This window comes from Centruroides vittatus, unplaced genomic scaffold (genome assembly GCF_030686945.1).
Source record: "Centruroides vittatus isolate TY-2023 unplaced genomic scaffold, ASM3068694v2 contig_2565, whole genome shotgun sequence".
In the NCBI taxonomy this organism is placed as follows: domain Eukaryota; kingdom Metazoa; phylum Arthropoda; class Arachnida; order Scorpiones; family Buthidae; genus Centruroides; species Centruroides vittatus.
In genome coordinates this window covers 367,730-394,019 of record NW_027121627.1, presented here as the reverse complement: position 1 = coordinate 394,019, position 26,290 = coordinate 367,730, and the positions used below count along the sequence as shown (strand labels likewise).

General features: G+C 30.9%; 1 protein-coding gene across 1 annotated transcript in view; it reads right to left on the bottom strand.

Annotated features, from left to right (window-relative positions):
• Positions 1-731: 731 nt before the first annotated feature.
• E(bx) (nucleosome-remodeling factor subunit NURF301 E(bx)) overlaps positions 732-26,290 on the bottom strand; it is a 138,860-nt gene continuing 113,301 nt past the window's right edge. Inside the window, 5 exon segments of the mRNA XM_067265927.1 lie at positions 732-2,165; positions 12,186-12,270; positions 12,363-12,558; positions 21,296-21,469; positions 22,651-22,946. Coding sequence (XP_067122028.1) covers positions 1,972-2,165; positions 12,186-12,270; positions 12,363-12,558; positions 21,296-21,469; positions 22,651-22,946 — 945 coding nt within the window. The 3' untranslated portion in view covers positions 732-1,971.

Here is a 26,290-nt window from a genome sequence, read left to right as displayed (position 1 = left end):
CTGTATATTTTAGTCTTTTAAATTGAGATACCTAAATAAGGGGGCGGCGAAATTTTCTTCCGCCCCGGGCAGCTGACACCCATGCTACGCCACTGAGTAGTTTATCCCCATATTGATCGTGCAACGTAAGTTTATTGATTTCGAGTATCATAAAAGTCAATAAAGTATATTTAATTTTTTTTTAAAGTGGTACGATCTTCCATTTACTGGCTCCCACCAAATAGCTAGACCGATCCGATCACGTCATTGCATTATTTTGATGGTATTTTGCTTTCTAAATATTTCAAGTGTTCACTGTGACTTAATACTTTTTGCTTTTTCTTTACTCTAATTTCCTTCTATTCTTATTGATGAAAGGTTATGAATAGCTCGAAATACTTTTTGTGATTGCCCTTCCTAATTTCGTGTAAAAGGTTTGCATTTAATATCCCTTCTTTCACGTATTTCTTTTTGAAATATGCTTAAAATATTATGCTATTCTGTTTTAATTTTTATGTTATGTTACATTTTTGTTAAGAAAAGAAAGATTAATACCTCTAAGATGTCATTTTATGCAAAAGAAGTAAAAGTTTCAAAAAGTAAGGAATAAAAGAATTTTAAAACAACACAAATTTGGAGTTCAATTACTGGAGAGAGAAAAACAGTATAAAATAGAAATTGATTTAATTAGTTGGTTGGAAAACTAAACATTTTATAATGATAATGTTGTTACAATAAGAAACCCTAGTCGATATGTTTAAAGAATGTTTTAATATTAAACGATTTGAGTCCTTTACATGATACTTTGAACAATTTTCCGTTATCAATGATGGGCAAGTAAACGTACCCCGAAGAGACTCAAACTCACTCTGTAGATAATTTATTAAAGATACAAATGACATTTACACAATATCAAGAAATGTTACTGTCTACGGAACAGAATATGATTTTTCTGTTCACTGATACAGAAAAGCATCATGACATAAATGTTTGTACAACTGCAAGGACAGTTTGAACAATATGAAGATTGTTTTTATGAAGATTTGCTAATGATAGTATCATCAATGTCTTACTAAATAAATACAGCCATGAAAACAGAATGAAGCACTCTGATGGATCTATAAATGTGAGATGTAAAACTCATGAAACAGACAATTACAATGTGCTTATTGAAGATGGGACTGGTGCTTTTAGTTTCCTCTCCATTGTCTGCATTGTAAAAAAATAATCCATCCCATGAGAACGACAGAAAGTCATGTCTTTTTGTATATAGTACAGCACAGAATTGCTTACAAAACTACCATGTTATTTTTGTTTCGTTATTACTTTAGGGGATTACATTACAAGGATAATGGTTTCTGATGGTGCCAATTTGCAGACAAATATATCAAAACACACTGGTCTTGTTTGCAGAGTTAATTAGCATGGACATGAAATACAACTTCTTCATCTGATTTTTAATCTTTTTTTGATATTCACAATATATGTCTCTACAGTAATTCACATAAAAGTGCAATGTAACCGAAATAAATTTTTCGTTCGGTAATCTACCATTTTTTGAGAATCGCTCTTAATTGAAGCGACTTATTGTGCCTTGAAATTTTGCATCCTTTCTCCCATATTTTTGAGTTTGATGTGATTTGGAGTTAACCAATATTTACACAACAAAGTTCAAATGAAGTTAAAAAGTTGTCAACACTATTGCAAATCCCATGTACAGTACATAACTGCCTCTTTTCACAATCACAGCATTTTTTCTCTCTCTCTCTCTCTCTGATGTGGAATGAATCAGTCAACATTACCTTTGACACCTTGCACATTTCATTATGTTTACTGCATAGAATCAAAACACAGGCTAAATCAGATGTCTGACGGTTAAAAGCTGGTACCGTGACGCCTATAAATTTGCACTATGCACGATATATAAATGTATATCTGGAAGAATTTGACCAGATAATTCATTAAATGCAGGAAAATTTTTTTTACCAATCATCATGTGATACTTTGTCTGAAACATTTGATTTTTTGTACAAAGAAAGATTCTAAAACTTCAGCACACTGATAAAATGAAGAATTCCGTGGATTATAATAGCGGCAATTATCAAATATTTTCGTCATATCACCAATAAAATCTGCTAATTTATGATACAAACGATTATTTAATTTCTGTTCCACTGTCTTCAAATCTGAAATGACAAAACATTAATTATAATTAATTTGATAGATCCTATTAATATTTTATTTTATTCTCTAAAAATTATAAACAAAGAAAAATGTAATATAACTGAGAAACTCATACAATTATTAAGCAAACAGTTAAAATAATTATGAAATTTGCACTATAATTTCCAATTTCCAGCTTACTTTAGAAAATTATTTTTAGTAAGTGCAGGTGACTATTGCAAAAAGTTGAAAAATTTTCACAGTTTATGTTACCTCAGAAGAAAAGATAATGTTTTCTTCAAGTATTAGATCAAGCACAATACTGAAACGTGTATAAATTACAACAGTTTTTATATAAAGTTGTAGGAAACATATTCAGAAAGTATATACAGTTTAGCTTTAAAAAACAACTGAAAAATTTTATTTTTTAACACATACTACTACCATTCCATATAGTCACCTCCATTATTGAGGCACTGTTTGCAGTGAGGGATAAATTTTTTATACATACTCTCTTCATAGAATATGGCTGCCTGCTATATTAGCACTTCTTCACAGCTTCTTTCAGGTTATCATTGTTGTCAAAATGCTGGGCAACTAGGAACTACTTCAGAAGTAAGAGGAGATTGAAGTCATTTGGTGTCAAGTCAGGAGTGTATGGGAGTAGTCTGTTTGTTCCTATCCAAATAAAGTGATGAGGATTTGAGTGTGGGCAGCAGTTTGTGGCCTGACATTTTCATAAAGAAAAAAAAATTGCTGGTTCTTAACATTTCAAGCCTTTTACTTTTATATTTTCTTAGTCCTGAAGAAGTTCCTGATTGGCCATCATTTTTATGATGATAATGACCTGAAATATAGTGAAACGCAGAAATGCTAACATTGCAGGTGGCTATCTTACAATGAGTATACAAAAATTTTGCCTTGTAATAGTAAGTGTAAAGCACAAGTTGATTCAAGTTCACATTCTACACATCTCAAAACATTTTTTGAAGAAAGTAATATAAGATATATAAAATATGATAAAAAGTATTTAAATTCTTTAAACTTTTTCAAAGCTAAACTTTCTGAATATGCCTCAAAATAAAAATGCAGTTCATAAGTTATAAAAAATTTCTGATTTAAGTATATACCCTCATTGCCATAAAATTAGCATACTAAGGAGTTGTCAGAATTGAATGAAATTGTACATGTATGAGTGTAATGGTGATATAAATAAGTGAGCAACATGTGTGGCTGCAGGATGTCACTAACATACTACACTACATACCAGTGGGCTATCATGGTCCATCCCTTGGATCACTACTAGAGATGACCAGCTGTTGTAGGTGATGGCACCCCAGACCATCACACTGGCTGTGGGGTTAGCTCAATTGCCTCAATCCTGCTTGGAACAGCAGGATTGAGGCATTCACCATTGGTCTTCCAGACACAAACATCGCCATTATCAGTGCCAAACTGAATCTTGAATGTAGACAACCCAGTTCCATTCCATTGCAGTTCAATTTCATCGGGAGTGACACCACTCCAAACAGAGGCGACAGTGGTGGCTGTCAATAGCAGCACAAGTAATAGCTGCCGCGATACTAAATGTTCCTCACCCAGTCACCTCAAAATGGTACGGACAGACAATGATACAGTCAATTGTGTGTGTGCGCTTGTCGGAAGACCAACCAATCCTTTTGGCTAGTGGTCTGCCAAGGGCATCCTGAGCCAGGGTGCTGTATGTGCAGGCTTTCTCTTGTCCTCTGGTCCAACACCTCCTCATATTGTAATATATTGTAGTCAGAATGGCCTAGATCAGGGATGAGCAACACGCGGCCCGCGGGCCGCTTGCGGCCTGTTAAACATGTTTATGCGGCCCGCCAAGCATTTCTAAAATTGAATTTATTTATCGACTTTCTCCCATCAATATATTGTTATAAAATTAATTATAATAAAATGGTAGTACATACTAAACCGAAACAATTTTTTGTGACGAGTTACTCACTTGTCGGCGACTTGTTCAAACATGCAATACAAACGCGCCGCATCTGTACTTGTTTGTGTTTGCTTCTGTCACACAATCAGTCAGACTGGTAAGCTGTTAACTAGCAATTTTAGCAATTCTTGTGTTTCTTGAAAGGCGTGAGTGCAATATTATTGTCAAAAAGGTAATATTAGAGTTTTTTTTATTCAAAATTAAGTTTTCCTACAAATTTTTTTAACTTTTAAATTTTTAATCCATAATAGCATGTCGGAAAAGCAAACAAAAAAATGGAAGGTTGCGAATGAGCACACTCATTTCCAAGAAAAGTGGAAATTTGAATATTTTTTCACTTTCGTCAAAGATAAAGCTGTATGCTTAATATGCTCAGAGACTGTGTCGACATTAAAAGAATATAACATAAAAAGGCATTACGATACAAAACATGAACAACAATATAAAAACAGGACAACTCCGGATAGATAAGTTTAATCAAATGGAGAAAAACTTGGAAAAGCAACAGGCTATTTTTAAAAATCAAGCTATTTTATCAAATACGGCAGTAAAGGCTAGTTTTGTTGTCAGTCAAATACGGGCAAAAAAAATGAAACTCTTTGCAGATGGAGAGATGATAAAAGAATGTCTGACTGCTGTTGCAGAAATAGCATTTCCTGATAAAATAAATATTATTTCAAACATTAGTTTATCAAGATTCACCATTGCAAGGAGAATTGTAGACTTGTCCGAGAACATAGCAACAACGCTTCGTGAACGCATTGCAAAATTCGAAGACTGTTCTTTGGCACTTGATGAGAGTTGCGATATTAGCGATACAGCACAACTGGCTATATTTTTACGTGGTATTGACACCAAATTTAATATTACCGAAGAATTGTGTTCACTGATTCCAATGCAAGGGACTACAACCGACAAAGACCTGTACGATGAACTAAAGTCTGTGTTGGAAAATTTTTCAATTTCATTAGAAAAAATGGAGCACGAGCAATCTCAAGCATAGAGGTAAAAGTATCGGGAAGGCTATTTCAAGACATTAAGAAGGTCACAGGAAGGGAAATATTCGTTAACCACTGCATAATTCACCAAGAAAATTTGTGTTCAAAAAGATTGAGTTTGCCAAATGTCACAGTACCAATAATTAAACTAATCAATTTTATAAAGTCGTGCACATTAGATCACCGTGAAATTAAAGAATTCCTGAAAGATTTATAAACTGAATATGGCAACGTGGTTTTTAATACCGAAGTATGTTGGCTTAGTAGAGGTGCAATGCTAAAAAGAGTATACAACTTAAAAAGCAAAATACAATTGTTCTTGGATATGAAGGGATGTGCCTTTCCTCATTTTGGTAATAAAGAATGGATGTGCGATTTTGGGTTTCTTATCGACATGACTCAGCATCTCAATGATCTTAATGTGGAACTTCAAGGCAAAGGACAGTTTATTCACAATTTGTATGATAAAATTCAGGGCTTTGAGCGCAAATTAAAATTGTGGAAACAACATCTTTTGCAGAATAATGTGTCTCACTTTCCACATTTAGAAAAAGAAAACTGTTACTACTACTCAAAAATACGCACAATATATAGACATTTTTATCAATGAATTTCAATTACGATTCCAAATGTTCAAAGCTGAGAAGACAGCGGTTTCCATGAAAATGTTTTCCTCGCCATTTAGTATCGATGTGGATACAGTTCCCGAAGACTTTCAAATGGAAGTGATTGACACGCAGAATAATACCGATTTAAAAAATGTATTTTTCTCAGTAAACATCGAAAATTTTTATAAATCTTATGTGAGCCCTGAGAAATTTCCACTTTTGATGAAAAATGCAAAGCAAATGATGTCTCTGTTCGAAATTACGTAGGTTTGCGAACAATTATTTTCAACCATGAAATTAATCAATGACCACCGATCAAGACTGAGTGATGCACGATTAGAAAGCTGCGTAGTGTAGCTACCTCATCAATTCCGGCTGATATTGATCAGCTTGCATCGAAACAACAGTGCCAACTTTCTCATTAAAAATTTCAAGTAAATCCGTTTTTCTGTTCTTGTTTGTTTTTATTTTGCATTAAAATTTGTATACGAAATCTTTACTTTTTTTAAATTTTATATTTTTTTATTCTAATGTTTATTATAAATAAAGTTTTGTAAATTATTAATAAGTGCTACTTTATGTGCGGCCCGCAAAAAAATTTTAAAATTTAAATTGGCCCGTTGATTAAAAAGGTTGCTCACCCCTGGCCTAGATGGCACAGGCTATTCAACAAGATGACCATCTGGTTTCTCTCAACCCAATGATTCTTTCCCTCTCAAACTTGGTTAATTGTTCAAATGGTCTTCAATTGTGATGTAAAGGCAAGGTTCCTTCTCAAAGGCAATGGGTTGTGCGACTACACTTTGGACATTGAGACCCTCCTCCATGTCATCTTCCTATGCCCAAAGTACAAAAACCAACGGAAGTTCCTGGCTAATGCAATGTACACTGAGGGCTACCACTGGCCCTGCAACTGCTCAGGCTTCTTCAACACCAAGATCACCCTTGAGGCCTTCTCTGCCTTGATTAAAGAGTAAGCAGTCACCCTCCCAGACTTCACCTGTAGTGGGCCCACACACCACACCCTCTGTCGCAAGTCAGTTTAAAAAAAAAATTGTTATGCATTGCACCTGTTCTGTTTTTGTCACACACAGTGTTGTGTTTCCATCATGCCTTTATGTCCTGTTTTGTCACAGGTAGCACCTGTCTTGTCATGCTGTTGTCATTTTTTGCAGTGTCTAACCACTGCCTTATCCTATGAGCAACCTAATATCTGTATTCAGATGGGCTGTGACCCACACTGTATATGTAAATTTTTCTTTGGCCAGTAACAAACCCTGGCTGCCTGCTCAGATGACTCACTTCCCACTTTCCTATTTACCTTCTCCCCTTCCCACTTCCTCTCTCCCCATCCTCATAATCCTTCACTTCAAAGGCTAAGTACAAGGTATGGCCTCCTAATTCTTTACTTGTATTGTATTAGACTATGAGCCATCAGGCTATAACTCTAATCATTTCCATATCTACTTGAGACTTATCTGCATTCCAAGTTTTGCAACGATATGACAACTCCTCCTTGTTGTGCAAATTCTTATGACAATGAGTGTATTTGGAATTTTAAGTGCTAAAAATATTGAGAGAAAAAGCTGTCATTTAAAAACCATTAAAAAGGCATTTATATATATAGTGATTATATATGACTGTACATAAATGTTATATAGCAGGGGTGGCCAATGAGTCAATTGCGAAGCCAATTTTGGTCAATCACTCGTGATGTCTTGACTTAATGTGTTACACTTGTAACTGAATGTAATGTATGAATGTAATGTGCAAATGCAACTGTAGTGATATCGGACCTCTGTGTCTTCCCTTAGTTGCGGTTTTGTTGGTCCATGCGCAATCCATTTGCATACAGTTGTAAAAGGGAAATAAGAAATGTAGACAAAGGGTTGTAAAACCGAAAAAAGAAAGGCGGGAAGAGGGACAGAGAGTGTAGGTTGGGACATGGTAGAGAGAGGGTGAAGTGGTGGTCCCCAAAAGTGACAATGTTGAGTTTCAATTTTTCTTCTGTTTAAAATGTAAGTACCTTTTCTTTATGTTTTAAATTAAATTGTGACTTTTCTTATCTATCTATTTACTTAATAAGTAAGCGTTCTCGACAACAGACCTCTAAACTGCAGTCATTAACAGAGTTAATTACTGCAGTTCATGAGTTTTTAATTTTATAGGAAATATTTAATTCAATATTTATTGTCATATTTCTTTTGCATTTTAGTTACCCATGAACATGAGTAATAAACCAAAAAAAATTGAAAACTTATCATTTCAATGAAGAATGAGAACTCAATTACTTTTTTACAATGGTGAATGATAAATGTCGTTGCTTAATATACCTTACCTCGATAGCCATTGCTAAAAAGGGTAATCTGGAGAGACATTTTTTAGCTTTACATAACAAGTATCAAACAGATTATCCACTAAATTCCGAACTGAGAAAACGTAAAGTTAAGGATCTTAAAACTCAATTAACAAATCAAAAAAATGTTTTTAAAAAGCCAATGTTGAAGTCACAAGCAGTAACTACTGCATCATTCAAAGAAAGCTACTTCTTAGCAAAAAAATGTAAACAATTTCCCAAAGGTGAATTTGTAAAAGAAATTTTTTGGAGATGTCAGATTCACTTTTTAACGATTTTAAGAACAAGACTGAAATTATTGCTGCAATTCAATATCTACAACTGTCTCGAAACACTGTGATGCAATGAATTGAGAAGACGAGTGGAAATGTAAAAGAACAGTTATACAGTAGAGCGTTGTTTATCCAAAAGCTGATCAATCAAAACGTTGGTTAACCAAAAGCTTTCCAGTCGGACTGTGTCGTGCTGAATCAAACGTTTTTGATACTAGATTAACTTCTAAAGTATAATTTTTTTTTTTCGTTTTTACATTTTTCAATATATTTATTTTGTTTGTACAAAATAAAGAAATAATTTTTAACGACACAATAGCCACAATTATTATTATAAAAATTTTTGTTAGGCTTAAAATCTATGAAAATTCAACGCAAAGTGGCACACAACAGAAAAAAATTTCAACATGGGATAGGTTAATATATTTTTTTCGTGCATAATCAGTTATCTGAAAAATAAGTTATCTGAACAACTCCAGTCCCCAATTGATTTGGATAAACGAAGCTCTACTGTATAAGGATATTAACAGATGTTCTTGTTTTTCCTTTCAATGTGATGAATCGACAAATATAAGTGATACAGCACAATTACTTGTTTTCATTCGTATGATTTTTAAGGATTTTACATGTAAAGAAGAATTGTTGGGTATGATTTCTTTGAAAGAAAGGACTAGAGGTGTAGATATATTCAAAGCCTTTAAAAATGTGCTCAATGATTTGAAAGTACTGCTTTTTAAATTAGTTTCAATAACAACAGATGGCACAGCTGCAATAATAGGTTGCATAAATGGATTTATAGCCATGTGTCAAAATGAAGATGAATTCCCTTTTGAGCTACCACTGCATAATTCACCAGCAAGTGTTAGCCAGCAAGAGACTAAACACAAAAGAGGTAATAGACATAGTGTTTAAAATTGTTAATTCAATTCAAGGAAGTTCCCTCAAAAGGCGTCTCTTCCAACTGCAGCACGATGAAGGCCAACCTGAATTATTTTCTCTATGATGGGTCCTCTAAAGCTTGTGGCTCCAGTGTACTCTCTTCTCGTAGAAGGGAGTACAGCTGGAGGGCCTGATGATCAGTATATGAAGATCAGAAAAACCCATTAATCTGATACAGAATGATAATCGATCTGACAACACTATACATAATGTACTAAGAGATGATTCATCTATAAAGAATTTTCTCTCACATTCTTGTACATCACATTTATCACTAGTGAATAAGAGAGCATGAATATCAAATATACTTATAAATTTTTGTAAAAGGTACTCTGTCAGCAAATATACTTTGCCAGATCATTTGAAATCTGCAACATGCAATGGCACCATCCAAAGAACAGACAAACTTACAACAAACATGTCACAAAGGACAAGCTTGCTTGTTTAGTGAATTTTAGTCACAGTTCTTTACTCATACCATTATGACCATCTTCACTAAAGATCTACAGGCAATAGATTTCTCATCATCTGAACACCAATCAGAAGGCAAACCATTTGGAACATCTCTCATTTTTATTACAGGTTGGAAGGAGATCTGTCATGAATTGTGGCTGGTGAGCTTGCATCAGGATCAAAATGATGGCACCAAGTGCTAGAATCATTAATGGAAACACCCAAAATCTCCCTTTCCCAAGAATCCAAGGCTATTCAAAACAATATGGGGAAGATCAAGCTAACTTGATTTTGTGAAATAGGCTGCTTCTTATCAAATTTCTGGATTTAAGAGATGCAGTCAATTCTTTACAGTACCAGGACACTATGCTCTGTACAACAAGCAATCAAATTCAAATCATCCAGGATGCTCTCCAAAGGAGATCCCTGGTCATTTGAATTCCTTCTTCATGACAATGCCTGTCCTCACACTGCCAACCTGATAAAAAAAAACACAGTGATCAAATTCCAATGAGAAACACTCAACCACTGCTTACAGTTCTGACCTTCCATCTTGTGATTTTGTCATTTTCAGCAAACTGAAGCAAACTTTATGAGGTTGTACATTCACATCAGACAACCAATTGAAAAAAGATTTGAAAACGGTTCCAGGAGTAGCCGAAGAAATTTTACAAGAAACCAATTCTCTACCTTTTATCACAGAAGGATACATGCCTAAACAATAGACTAACCATTTTTGAGATAATCAAAATAATTTTCATTTTATAATGAATTAACAAGTTTTATTATTTGGCTGATTCTCATATATGAAGGTAACGATCATCAACCTGAAGAAAACCGTTTGATGCATTCATCTTGTTCATTTCCCAATTATTAAATAATTAATGTAGCTACATTGCTGTATGATTAATGAATAACATTTATTTTTCTATTTTTTTTTACAATGAACTCAGTTAATAATTTAAACAAAATGTAAAGATACACATTGAATTAAGTGTTAGAAGTTAACATTTTTGAAAAAATATATAAAGGAACAACACTGGAGTGAAAATAAATTAAAACCAACAACTGTAGTGCCTTTGACCTTTAACATTTTTGTTTAACTGTGATGTGATTGTAGGTATATCTTTTATTCCAGTGCATTAGATGTAGCATATTTTCTACATTATATATTAATTTCTATAAATTTTGCAATAAAATGGTATTTTTTAAAAGAACTGATATTATAAATGTTAAAAAATTAGTTTAACTTTTCATTTGTGAGAACTAACATTCAGAGCTATAGTTAGTATCAGATAATTTGCAATGATCAACCATCTAATAAAATAATTATTGGCAGATGATTAGCAAGTTATGGAACTTTTTCTCTCAAGGCCCATAGAGTGAAGAATTAAATAATAAATAAATGTATACACAGTCAACTCGCCATTAAGTGAATTCTCATGTTAAAGCAAATTTTGCCACTGCCCTGGCAAAATGCCATTGTCACATAAAAATTAATATTGTGACAAAGGCATTAAAGCAAACAAAAATTTTACCAGAATTTGTTAAACAGAGCTGTAAATTATCTTCACAACACCCCAAGAAATAACCCTACTACAATAATGATTCATGTCAAAAAGTGTAAAAAGCAAAGTGGTACTGTAATAATTGTTCTATTTTGAGTAGACTAGATTTTCTCTGAGTAAACAAAAACAAGTTCAACCTCCAATCATAAAGCAATTCAAGCATTTGGTTTTAGCAGACCATTCTCAAGATACATACTCAAAAAACAGGTTAAAGTTTAAGGACATCCATCCACCCTTTGCATGGGCTGCACCCATTTAAAACACATGTTAGTTTGCATATCAGGGAGTGCATACAGTACTGCCAGGTTTGATTACTTTGTGCCAAATTTTACTTTTTTTTTATTCTTTTGGTGCCAAAAAATATTTTCTACTTTTGCAACCTTCAACAGAAAAAAAATTGTGGATTTCTTTTAGTTTTCTTTTGTTTAACCACTGATATACTGCTCCACACTACAGAAAATGCAGTCTCCTTATTTTGTTTGATTTCAAAATCATTTATTTAACTTTTTTGTCAGTTAATTCAAAATATTATAATTTAGATTTTGATTGCCTATTATACAATGACCATGACCCTGAAAATTGTTAATGCAAATTTTCAATAAAGCAAACTAATTACTGTTCCTCTAGTGATTCGTAAACACAAGCTGACTATATATTCAACATAATCAGTTTTCTCTAATTATGATCTTAATCTATAAATTTTATTTAACTATTAAAATAATTTATGCCAATTCTATCATTGTTATATTAGAAGTAAGAAATAATTGAATACAAATTGAAAAATAATAAATAGAATTAAATTTGTTTTATTTTCTTAATAAAATTTAGTTCTATTTATTATAAGACTCATTCTGTAAATTCTGTTAATTACCCATTGGTTCTTTTATAACAATATAGTAATCTGGTACTTCTTTCCTATCAACTGGTCGTTGGAATGGCCAGGCCATCTTGTGAGACTACCGTGAAAAACAGTAAAAAAAAAAATGTATAATTTATATAATTCTTTGCACATTCATGATTTTTTTTTTTTTGATATAAACTGATTTACCTGAAGACTTTTGAGCAGCTTCTTAAGATTTTCATAATCTTTTGGTTCTAATGGTTTGAGATTGGCATGATTAATATCTGTATTCTTTTGACAATTGGGACAAATATATTCATCAATAGAATCAGCTTCACTTTGCAGAACACCCACACACCTTCCATGAAACCAATCTTGGCACTGATCACAACATATGTAAAATCTATAGAAAAAAAATTTTAAATTTACATTTTTAAAATTTAAGTTTAAAATCAAAAATAACATATTAACAAAGAGTTATAACATCTAAACTAGTACATATAATTTTCACAAGAACTAATGAATTAATGAAGAACTAAGAATTAACAGTATTATAAAAAAAAAAAAAAAAAAATTCAAGATGATGTTTCTTACTTATTGAGAACTATTTTGCTTATTAATTAACCTCATTTTGTGACTACTAGAATACTTATAATTATGGAAGTATTTTAAACACAATTATTAATATAAACATGAAAATACTATAAGACATTTACTAACTTTTATTTTGGTCTATGATAATGTGTAATATAGGAAATTCTCGTTAGTTTAAAATTCAAAGGACGAAATAATCATGACTTTGAATTATCCGAGGTTTACATATTTCTGTAAAATTGCCATGTAACTGATGTAATTTATTAAGCAAATGGAATATGACTAGGTATACAGAACACTATTTTTGATAATTACCGCATTTAGGGGGCGTGTCTAAACGTCAACGCTGCAAGTGACTTTTTGGTGGACCTTTCATTTGTGCTGCGAAATGATGAATCACTGTTCATTTGATTAATTTATTACTAAACAAGTTTAAACTAACAATATCTAAGTGAAGGTAAAGGAAAAAGCAATAATATAAAAAATAATAATATGCAAAGATCTCCAGTCAAGCGTGGAAGACCTCCACGGACCAGAACGAGAACAGAGAACAAACAAGCTCAACCAAGCACTTCAAACTTCAAACTCATTATGGATTATGGAACACAACCGAAAAGTGATTTACAAGAAGGAACAAAAGAATTCTCGAATCAAAATATGGAACCTGGTCAGCAGAATTCATTAGGCTCAACAGGTGAGTCACCTAATATTAATTCAAGTCTTCTTACTAATTCGGCAAGTCAACTTGACACCTCATCCGCACTTCTATGGACTAAAATATTGGATTTAATAAATGTCTCAAATGATAAATTGTTGGAACAAATGGCCTATATAAAAGAAGACGTAGAACGAATACGTCAAGATATACGTGAGACTAAGGAAAGACAGATAAAAATGGAGGAAGAAATTAAAAATTTAAAACAACAACTAGAAAATCAAAAAAGTGAAAATGAATTAACGCAATTTAAAATAGACTCCTTAAGTAATGATTATAATTATAAAAAAATAATTGTATACAAATATCCGAGTTCAAAATCCATATCTAAGTTAGAGGTATATAACTTTATGACGAATGTACTTAATATTCATGATATAGCCCAAACTGAGATTACAGAAACAAATTTAATCACAAAGCAACCTAATACAACAGTAAGAATAACATTCAGCAATAAGCAACTTCGTGATAAATTTTTTTATACCTTTATTCACAAGAAACAACAAAAAAACGTATCAAAAGAATGGGAAGATATGCAAATTTCCCCAGATTTGACTAAAAACTCAAGGATAAGAAGGAAAAATTTACTCCCAATACTTCATGAATTGCGAAAACAAAAAGACCAAGTGAAACTCCGTAATGATATATTAACGATAAACCAAGAAAAAATAACATATAGCCTAAGATTGAGCAAATTGGTTTATGTAAATAATTTTCGTCCTTATAGTAATCAAATAAATATTGACAGTTGATATCACGTTAAGCAAAAATTTACGCAATACAACAAAGTCATAAAGAATAATGAAAGGCTTCCATTGCTAACTGGAATGGCCAAGGAACAAAAAAATACAACGTCATTAATAAATAACCTTTGTGCTAAATACGAACCGGATTTCTTAGCAATTACTGAAACTTGGATTACTTCGAATTTGTATTATAAAACAAAATCTTTCAATAACTTCATAGTGGAATCGATCCAAGCTCAAAACCTACAGGTCCAGGCCGTCCAAGTGGAGAAGCCTACCTTGGTGAATAAAATGAATAATTTAATAATATTATTAATTGCTTATATTCCGTTGTTTAAAACACCATCTGTTCAATTTATAGGTTATATTCGGTAAATTTGAATGTAAAACACCTTGTGGTACAACTTCGTTTAAATAAATATTCGTTGTAAACAAGCACTTATGTAAGCTTATCGGCAAAACGTTTCTTATGTAGCGCCGAAGATTTAACACCTTGTCATTTAATATTAAAATGTCCAAATTAAATGACATTCGTGAACATTATGATATAGCTCAAACTTATAAATGCAACTCGCTAATAGAACTGTTAAAAAACTTCAACAAAACAAGTAAAAAAGACTTATAAAAGTTATAACTATTTTGGTAAAATAATTGACATTTACAAAAATAAACTAATTAATACTAAGGAAGTATTAAAATATGTTATTATTAATGAAAAAGAGTAATAAGATTGTAAGATGCAAAATAAAAATGTTTGGAATGTATCCGCAGAAAAACAGGTGTAAATTAATAAAATCAAAGAGTATTGTAAAGTAAAAAAGCAAATAAATATTGTAAATGTAACCCCCTTGTAATAGGGAAGAAATTCCCATTAGACAATAAAGGATGATGATGATGATAATTACCGCATTTACACATGTATAGGCTGCATTTTTTTTTATCCTAAATTTTTTGTCCAACATTAGGGTGTGGCCTATACTCAAGATAATGAATAATTTTAAAACAATTTAAAATTTTAAAGCACTTTATTACCATTAGTTGTCTTTACATACCTTAGAACTTGTAATGAGATTATTCAGAGGTTTTAAGTCACCAGGGATTAGTAGTAAAAAGTAGAAAAAGGCACTAAGAAAAAAAGGGAGCTGTCTGAAGCCCCAATTAAGCAATAACACTACAGGAATATAAAAATTATAATCAATGTCTTCATTTGAAACTGACAGCCATTGTTTATGTTCTTCACTTGAAACTTCACTGTCACTACCAGTGTCACTTGAGTGATTCCCAGATGATGCAAGATACACTGCATCATCTTCTGACCCATCCATCACATTGGAGATAGATGTGACTTTGAAACTTTTGGACATCATTTCCTCTGGTATTAGTTTCCACAAATCTACAATCCATTTGCACTGAGCAAGCACTCAACAATAAACATTAACTATCATTTCATCTCTGTTTGAAATTTGCAATGTTGCCACATTTCTGTATACCTGTGTCTTTACTCTTGTCCCTCGGTGGAATTCTAAAATTTTTATTTTTTCCAATTATATTGTTCATAATGGAGTGTGGCTTATACATGCATAAATATAGTAATAATAATATAAATAAACTCAGGTAAACATGTGTCAGGTGAGTGAGCACCTCATAGGTTGCCAGATAGATTTTATAAAAAGTAAAGCAGAATTCCTCAAAATGTAACCCAAATTATTTTTAAAGTGACCCAAAAAGCAGTAAGTCACACAAATATAGTAGCCTAGACCCCTACAAATATTTCAATCTACTACTTGTAGTCCATGGGCAACTCTTTTTTCTCATCTCATGTTGAAAATGTGTTACTGTAAAAGCAAAACCATATTGACCAGACTAGAGTTGTTCTTTGTCTACTATTCTCTTACAGTATGGAATAACTTTGATATAAATGAATGAGTTAACATACACATATCATAAGTTCAAACAGAATTTTCACTTTGAATTTTGAAGTAGCCATATTTTAATTAAACTAACCAAATTCCAAAACATGTAAATCTCTATATCCCTGGACAGGACAAATAGTAGTTACAAACTAACGGGATTTTGAACTATCCGAGTTTGAATTAACAAGGATTTTCTGTATTACTATTATACAGGATGGCTCATTTTAATCAATCCATTGAAATAACTCAAAAATATGCATCCTACAGGAAATTTCATTAAACCAAAAATGTTAGATTTTCAGTGGACCACAAGATAACACTATAATTAGCATTTTCATTAATTTAAAGCCAACTTTATTTTCTTAAATGATTTTTATAAATAGCAAATACTTTTACATAAAAAAACAAACTTATATCTAAAACATTTTTTCCAAAAAAATACACTTATCAGAAGTATTTGAAGATATGGTTAGGAGAATTCAAATATTTTGTACAAGCATACTATGGAATATGTTACTAAGAAATGTGAGATGTTTTCAACAGTGAATTGACTTATATATTCATGAAAATGGAGTTGTCTTTAAACATCGTTTGCAATAAGAGAAAACTGAGGCAAGGGAATTCATACTAATTAAGCACTCTGCTGAAAGTTAAATTTTTTCAATACATTTTTCAAATTAAAGATAACCTCAAGGTAAACTTTAGGACAATTTTAAAAATCAACCACACACTTTATCACAAGCCTGATGCCTTTAATACACTGTGGCATGAATTTTTGCATCATTCATTATTTGAAGAAAAATAATATTTTCATAAAATAATAATAGATTCCTAATGACTTTTTAGCATTTTTCTTCTTTTTTTTTCAAAGAACTTCAGAGGTATCTGCAGTGTGAATGCAATGTGCCAATGTCACATATCAAATGGTCCAGGGACACTTTCAAATGCATATCAATATGTCAAGGTCAGGTGAAACTGTCTAGAGAAAGCCTTTCATATTATTTATTTAGGTTAATGAATTAAATACATTGTACAAAATTAGTGTTCAAATGTTAGAAAATATTAAATAAATTTAAAAAGTGATTTTAGTAAAATTCTAAACAAAACTTGGATGAAATTGGATACCACTTGAGCAGAAACTGATTTGTTGAAAACAACAATTTTGTGCTACAGTTAAGGAATCCTCAATTCAGAAAACTTAAACAATTGCTTTTAAATTGCAATAAAATCTTCTAGAGGAAGCTAATTTCATTGTTAATTGAAGCTATCATTTCAAGCCAATGTATAGATTCTAACGGAACTAGCCTTTTGTTTAAACCCAGTGCATTTTTTGTCATAGAATGCAATGGAACGGCATTCCACCACTTTTTTAGATATATTTTAAAAGTTTTAAGAGAATTTTTGAAAATTTGATGTTTGGTCCGCGTTGAATCACTCTGTTGAGCATAGAAGATCAGCAACAAAATTATTAAGACGATCCTGCTCCTGCTTGTGTGCCAAATCTTGTGTACGATGCATGCATACTGCAAACTTAGTTTGTGGTGACTGTGACATACTGCCCAGCTCATGTTTGGTCGTGTCGTGATTTGGCGGCAATGCAGGAATCGCAGTGCTAATTGTGACCGGTGACTGTCATTTTGACTGTTTTATATTTCATTTTACAACTGATTTTGACTATTTTATATTTCATTGCACAACTGAATTGTGTGGGTGTGTGTACAGTGAATAAATTTGAAAATTTGCAAAAGATAAATAATTTCTTTATGGTCAAAAATTGTTGGAGAAAGGAAAATATTTTTTAATTTTTAGTGTAAACCTGTGACCCCGTATTTAAAAATGAAAAAAATAACTAATTACTTTCAACCACCAGTCCTGCTAATAAAAAGACCAGAATATCAACAGAAACAGACAAAAAAATCATAGAACATATGGAAATAACAACGCCTGTTAATATTTCTGAATATGATGTTGAGAAGCAATGCCAAACTACAAATGACTGGCTGGACTGCTGGACATATGAACAAAAAAAAAAATGATTTTTGCTTGAAAAATGAATGGCTCTGTGTTTAAAAATGAAACTTGGCTGTACACCTTATAGAAAAGTTGGAACTCTTGGAGTTGAAGTGAAAATGGAATGAATGTTAGCAAAGAATGGGCCAACAATGAGATAACATATTCCGGCAAAGACAGAAACCAACAGTTGGCGTCACTTCGAAAAAAATTTTTTATCACAAAAAATCTGCTTCACATAAAGCAGCATTAAAAATAGTTGCTAAAAGCAAAAAAATGATGCTTGAAAATGTTTTTGTAAAGTCATTATCTCATGAAAAAATAATAACTGAAAAAATTTTTCAAACTGCTTATAAAAAAGCAAAGGAAAATCAATAATTCCATCATTTTGAAACTGAAATTGATTTGCAAGAACTCAACGGAGTTGAAATGACTCGTATTTTTCATTCTATAAATATATGATTAACAATGTTAATACACACAAGTGAAGAAAACTGTGGTTTAAAAAATTGTTGAATCCAAGAATAAAATTTCATTGATAATTGATGAATCAACCACAATAAGCAAAAAAAGTACCCTAATAGTATATGTCCGAAGTTATATCAAAGGTGTTAGAATGAACACAGGTTTCCGCAAGTCCAAAAACAAATTTATTGGTGAATTCATTCTAGAATTCACCAATAAATTTGTTTTTGGACTTGGTATAACTTGAAAAAGTAATGGCAGAAGGAGTATTTGATTCCTTACTTCAATGTCTTCACTCTTGTGGGATGACAGAATATTATTTTAAAAAATATTTAGTTTCTCTGGCGTGCGACAGCGCAGCTGTGACGTTAAGTTGTAAAAGTGGAGTGAAAAAATTGCTATCAGAATGTTTTCCTTCTATTATAGTTTGGCATTGCACTAATCACAGACTAGAATTATCAGTAAATGATGCTGTCAAGGAAACTCCAAGAATAAATAGATTCAAATCATTTATTGATAAACTTTACGTCATATACCATGCTTCAGCAAAGAATAGTAGAAAGTTGCATTCATGTGCAGAATTACTGGGGAATGAGCTGCTGAAAATTGGAAGAGCTTTGAGTACCCGATGGGTTTCATCTAGTTTGCGGACAGTTTTGGCTGTATGGAATAATTTTTAATCCCTTGTGTTTCATTTTGAAGAAGCAATAAATAATTCTATTAGAGAGAAAAATGATAAGTACACATATGATAGCTTGAAAAGAAAAATCACGTCCACAGAATTTTTACTGGATCTAGGATTGATGTGTGATGCTCTCCAAGAATTGTCAGAACTAAGCTTGGAACTACAGGACTGCAACATGGACCTATATAGGGCAAAGAACAAAATAAAAATGCTAGTACAAGTTTTTGAAGAAAGAAAACAGAACTTTGGGCCCTATTATAGATGTGCTGTTGATGCTGCACGTGATCTTCGCTTTCAAGGAGTTTTACTCCATGAAAAAGAATCAAGAAAGGATCCTGCCATTGACCAAGTAAATTTTATACAAAATTAAAAGAAGATTGCTTGATAGCAAAGATGAGTTGGCAAATTGGTCTCGTGTACTTGATCAAAAACATTAGCCTAAAGATATTAATACTCAACTGACATTCGGAGAAGAAATTAGAAACTTGTCAATCAGATTGCAACTAAATGAAAGGGAAATGATTCATGGATTCCGTGAATACATTCTCAAAAAGACATATCCAGAAAGACTACTGCATTTGATAAATACTTTCAATACCATTCCAATATCTTCAAGTGAATGTGAACACAGGTTTCTGCAGATGAACCTAATTGCCACTCCAACAAGAGCTTTGTTAAAGACTAAGACAATTTCAGCACTTTTATTCATCAAACTTGTTGGACCGCCTCTGAGACTTTTCAATCCTTCAAAATACGTTGATCTCTGGTTACTCAGAGGATGTCATTCGGCCACAGATACCAACAGTAAAAAAAGAAGTCGAGAAGATTTGTTAGACGAAAACTGGACAAAACTTTGGAATATATTATAAACATTTGTTTTAAATATGATTAATAAAAGTAATGTAATATATTTTTTAGTAATGAGATGAGTGTTCCACCACTTTCCTCCCCAAAAAAAGCACTGTTTAAACCTATGTTTAATTCAAATGAATTGAATGAAATATGTACTTTGTTTACATATACTAGTTTACTACATTGCCACATTTTTATCTATTGCACAATATTTATTTTATTATAAGCTTTTGTGTTAAATAAATTGGAGTTCCTAAAATCAGAATAAGATACTTATTTAATAAGAAAAATTAATTAGATACTGAAAAGTGCCTAATTAAAAGTTTAAATTATTGCTGTATTAAGATTCCTAAAGCATTACTACAGCAACAAGTTAAGCAGGGCCACAATTAAAAATTGACAGTACATTCCATGCAGAAACGCCTAGACAATCTGATTTGTGACACCAGTCATGTAAAAGCTTCTGATAAGTGCATTATTTGAAAAATTGTTTCAGATATAAGTTTGTTTTTTTTATCTATAACCATTATAAGCAATAAAAATGGGAATACCATGTAAGAAAATGAAGTTGACCTATTTTCACTAATTGTAGTACCATCTTGTAGCCTTTTTAAACTAATATTTTTGATTTAATGTATTTTGCAATAGGACAACTGTGAAGGAAAATCAGTACAATTTTTATTGTGAAGGAAGTTAACAATTTCTTAAAAAGAATCATCACATCTACCAATGAAAGTGTCTCTAGATGTGACAGAACAACAGTAATGTGACAGTTTGTTCCAGGAGGAAGGTTTTATGATCAATGCAGATGGCCCTACCCAAATGAAGATGTCATAATATTTGATCTCTCATAGCTGCCTCTTATGGGAGAGAAAGAAAGGGAGGCAGGATCACAAAAAAAAGCAGTTAAGCTCAAGCATTAAGTCTGAGTGTAACTCAAGTAAGCACTGCATCCAAAGTTATTGAAGTCCAAGTGAAAATAGAGTTCTGATCTTTATCAGGAGAATCACAACTGATCCCATTAAGAAAACCTTTAGTACACAGTAATAAAATTGATCTAGGATGATAAATTTTAGTTATGATTTATCGTAGATTATGTTTATGGAAGAAACATAATAGCAGCTCTAGATCAATTTCAAAATCAAATTTCTGATACTTACTGAGACTCATCATATGGTTGCCTGCATAGACAATAAAGTTCCTCCGTAGTACTTTGATGTGCAGTATCACATTCAGCACAGATGTATTTATCCATTTTTTTAGCTCTTATTTCTGTTAACCCAACACAATCAACATGAAACCAATTTGAACAAAGATCACAGCCAATCATAAATCTGGAATTAAAAAATAAATAAATGTTTAAAAATAAGAAGACAAAGAACTGTAGTGTAATTCTGATCAATACTCTTTAATTTCTATTATTAATGTAGTAAAAATGTTTCTGCCATTATTATATTATGTTAAATTTATAAGAATATTTTTCTAATTTTAATAAAAGTAAAATATGATAAAGGTTTGACAAAGATTATTGGGTGTCATTCTTACAAAATCAAAAACTGAACATGTGTGACTGACTCATCAATATATAATAAATATTAGGTTTCATGTTTAGAATTCAGTCATATTTTAACTGAGTTAACTAAACAATTTTAATAAAACATGAGATCAAACATTTTTAATATATAGACATAGACAAAATTAACTGTTAACAGAAAATTAATAAATTTTTCTATACTTGAAATTAGGTAAATTAATACCAGAAAACAATGTTTAAAGTACCAGAAATAATTCATATTTAATTTAATCAAAAACCTATTGAAATATTTTGATTTTTCTGCAAAATAAATCTTATGTTCATACAATATTTGTTGTTTACTAGGATCATTATCATTATATTTAAAATATCGCTGTTACTATATTAACATTTTTGTTTATAGAGTGGTAATATAACAACACTAAATTTTTTACTTTGTGCTTTAGCAAAATATAATATTTACTGCTTCTGTGCCCAAAAACACCAATAAACCTATTCCTTTCTTGTATTAAAGTTTTTAAAGTATATTTTTTCTCTTTTAGGAAAGTGTTTTATGTTTATGGAATTGTCACTAATTATTAAATAATCTTTTCAATGCATTTTGTACAATCTGGAACAGCACATTCAACCATATTCTTTAATAAAAATACTGTTTTAAAAAAATTGTTTTTAATTAATAATAGAATAAATAATCCAGAGAGATGATATAATGTATCATCTCTCTGAAATTAATTGAGAGATGTATGATGTATTCTCTTAACTTAAATTTACTAATCTTGGTTTAAAACAACAATATTTTAAAATTTGTTGTATAAAGAAAATGAATCTTAAAACATTTTTAAGATTTACAATAATTTCCATAATCAAGAATGAAAAAGTAATCCATTATACAATTGATTATCATCAAAGAATGCTAAATTCATTATTTTAAATATTCAAAAATTTAGTTTATTTAAATTTATAGTTAAATTAAAAATTTACCTTGTACTATCATAGGGCTTTTTACAAATACAATAAAGCTTCTGCGTTCGAATTTTTGGAGGAGGTACATGACTTGTTTTTAATTTTTTCACAGACATTGGAATTGATGAATCGCTTGCATCTCCTGAATCACTATCACTAGAATGAGATTTTCGTTTTTTAGCCACTTTATCTTTGTCTAATTTTAATGATTGCATAATCGCTGGTCTTGAAGGCAGTATCTTTGCAGGAGCTGTTGGACTACTGATAGTTTGAGTGGAAGGTGTCCTATTTTTAAGTTCTTCCTGTAATTCTCCCTATTATAAAATTAAAATATATTACATTTTAAAGCAGAAAGAGGGGGGAAAATTATTTTATAACTTAATACATTTACATTTAAAATTTTTTCTAGAAATTTTTTAATATTGATATTTGATATATTTTATGAAATTTTCTAGATTCAAAATATACTAGATTAGTTTTATTTAACCACTTTACTGATGTATTTGGAAATTTTCCTTTAATATGTTATGTTTTAATTTTATCAAAATTAAAACATAGCATATTAAAACAAATCAGAATCATTTAAATTAAATTTCAGTTTGAAGATGTCAACATTTTATTTTCAAAACTCAACACATCCAACAGAATAATTTCAAGTTTATATATAAAATATGAAATTAAGAAATTACACTAACATCAACAATAAATTATTGTTATGTGTTTCAAAATTAAAAAATTTCAGATGCTAATAATTATAATTATATGCTCATTATATAATCAAATTGCTGAGCTTTTTTAAATGCTTATTACTGATAAATTCAATTAAGAAGTCACCACTTATATATATATATGTATAATGAATAATAATGTAATATATAGTATGTCACTTGTCTAAAAATTTAATGATAATACTTCTAAATAATGGATTAAAACAAAAAATTCAACCTGATAACTAGTGTCCGTCATCTTCAAATACTGATACTAATAAAACAATTTTAACAATAATCTAAAAACATACAATTTAAATTGCACACTGTTTAATCCTTTAATGAACATGTAGTGCAAATCTGCCACATTTGATGAAGATATAACTGTATTCATAAATTTTAAATCAGTGATATTTTCAATTTGAATCTTTAAAACAATGTAAATAAACAGAATTATTCGTTCTGTGTATTTAATAGTACATACATAAGATATAATAATTGAATATGTAACTGAAGATGGTTAAGAGAACTGTAACATCATTTATTATGATGCATTCATTTAACTTAAATCTTGGAAGAGTAATGCTAAAAATACCAAAATGAATTTAGAAGAGAGTAAAACTTTTATATGTCCATAAAAAGCTACTCATTATGTGACAATAACAAATATATTTGAACAGGGTATTGTTCAAACATAACATAATAAATGTGAGATATCAAAAATAAAAAAAATTGAATTCCAATGAAAACACTAAAACCATCTTTACGATTAAGTCTAATAGAACATTTCAATGAATTTAATTTAACTCTTAATATTTACTTACATATGTTACCGACCAAACCTGATTTCAGGCCAAACTAGTTTGTCCTAGGCCGAACTGATTTAGAATTATTATTCAAGTATATTAATGGTTATAATAAAATTAAAAGGCAATCAATTAGATGAACAATATTTATTCAAACATAGTCTACTTAATTATAAAAAACAGGGTTAATGATACCCTAGGTATCAAAGGTGGCGGCTCGTCTCCGATTCCAGCAATCAGAAGACAGGGAACAGTGGGACGCACGTTCTAACCTAACCTAACCTATTCTAATAATTATGGTAATTTATTAGAATAGGTTAGGTTAGTTAGAACTTGCATCCCCACTGTTCCCTGTCTTCTGATTGCTGGAATCGGAGACGAGCCGCCATCTTCGATACCTAGGGTAACATTAACCAAAAACAGTATTGATTAGAAGTGACACAACACTTGTACAAAACTATAAAATAAAAATAAGCTAATCGGTACTTATCAGTTAGTATTTTTTTTTTATTAAGCCATGCACTTTTAAAGGTAATTAACTTTCGAAAATATTTTCAAAAATTCAAATGAAATAATAAAAATAACTTTTAGAGTCAAACTAAAATTAAAAATGAACTTATTTGTGCTTCTTAGCGTAACATATAAAATATTTTATCTTTTATTTATTTTTACAGGGTGTACTGTGGTGGCATTTCGAATTACACAAAATCATTTTTTTTTTACACTGGCACCTATTTATAGTACATAAATCAGTTCGGCCCAGGACAAACTAGTTTGGCTGGTAACACATACAATATATTCTAGAAATAAGTCCAACATCATGTCAATAAATAGTGTGAGTGTGTGTGTATGCATACATATACAGTATATGTGCATGTAAATAATCAAAAACTTAGAAGAGTCCCTATTAATTTGTTATTGATAATATAAATTACAATATTTACAATGTAGAAAAGTAAATATAAAAATAATTTATAATTTAATTTTAGTTAACAAATAAAACTACTCTTTAGTTAGAAACTTCAAGGATAATTTATAAATTAATTAAATTAAATGTCAATCATTCTGCATAATTTGATATTAAAATATAAAGTAAATACTACCAAAGATTACTGAGAATTTTTTCTTCTTTAGAAATTTTACGTAATTCAGTAGAATTCACTTTACAGTGACCATGACAGAAATTTTTGAAAAACAGATGTTATACTGAATGGTTGTTAATTCACTTTTCCCAATATTTTTTTATTTTGCCAAGAGGAAAATGCCCATGTCATATAAATTTTGTGCTATATAAGAAACTACTCTAAAACTTAAAAAACTATACTTTAAATAAATATTTTTTTTATGTACAATAATAGTACTTTTGATTGAAAATTTAAGGTTAGGCATTTTTTCCCTAAGAGGATGTTTTGTTTTTACTTCTAGATTTGTTGTTTCAATGCTCTAAAACAGGGATGAGCAACAGGCGGCCCGCGAGACGCTTGTGGCCTGTTAAACGTGTTTATGCGGCCCGCCAAGCATTTCTAAAATTGAATTTATTTATCGACTTTCTCCCATCAATATATTGTTATAAAATTAATTATAATAAAATGGTAGTACATACTAAACCGAAACAATTTTTTGTGACGAGTTACTCACTTGTCGGCAACTTGTTCAAACATGCAATACGAACGTGCTGCGTCTGTGTTGTTTGTGTTTGCTTCTGTCACACAATCAGTCAGACTGGTAAGCTGTTAACTAGCAATTTTAGCAATTCTTGTGTTTCTTGAAAGGCGTGAGTGCAATATTATTGTCAAAAAGGTAATATTAGAGTTTTTTTAACTTTCAAATTTTTAATCCATAATAGCATGTCGGAAAAGCAAACAAAAAAAACAGAAGGTTGTGGATGAGCACACTCATTTCCAAGAAAAGTGGAAATTTGATTATTTTTTCACTTTCGTCAAAGATATTTCTGTATGCTTATTATGAAGATATTCTGTATGCTTAATATGCTCAGAGACTGTGTCGACATTAAAAGAATATAACATAAAAAGGCATTACGATACAAAACATGAACAACAATATAAAAAACAGGACAACTCCGGATAGATAAGTTTAATCAAATGGAGAAAAACTTGGAAAAGCAACAGGCTATTTTTAAAAATC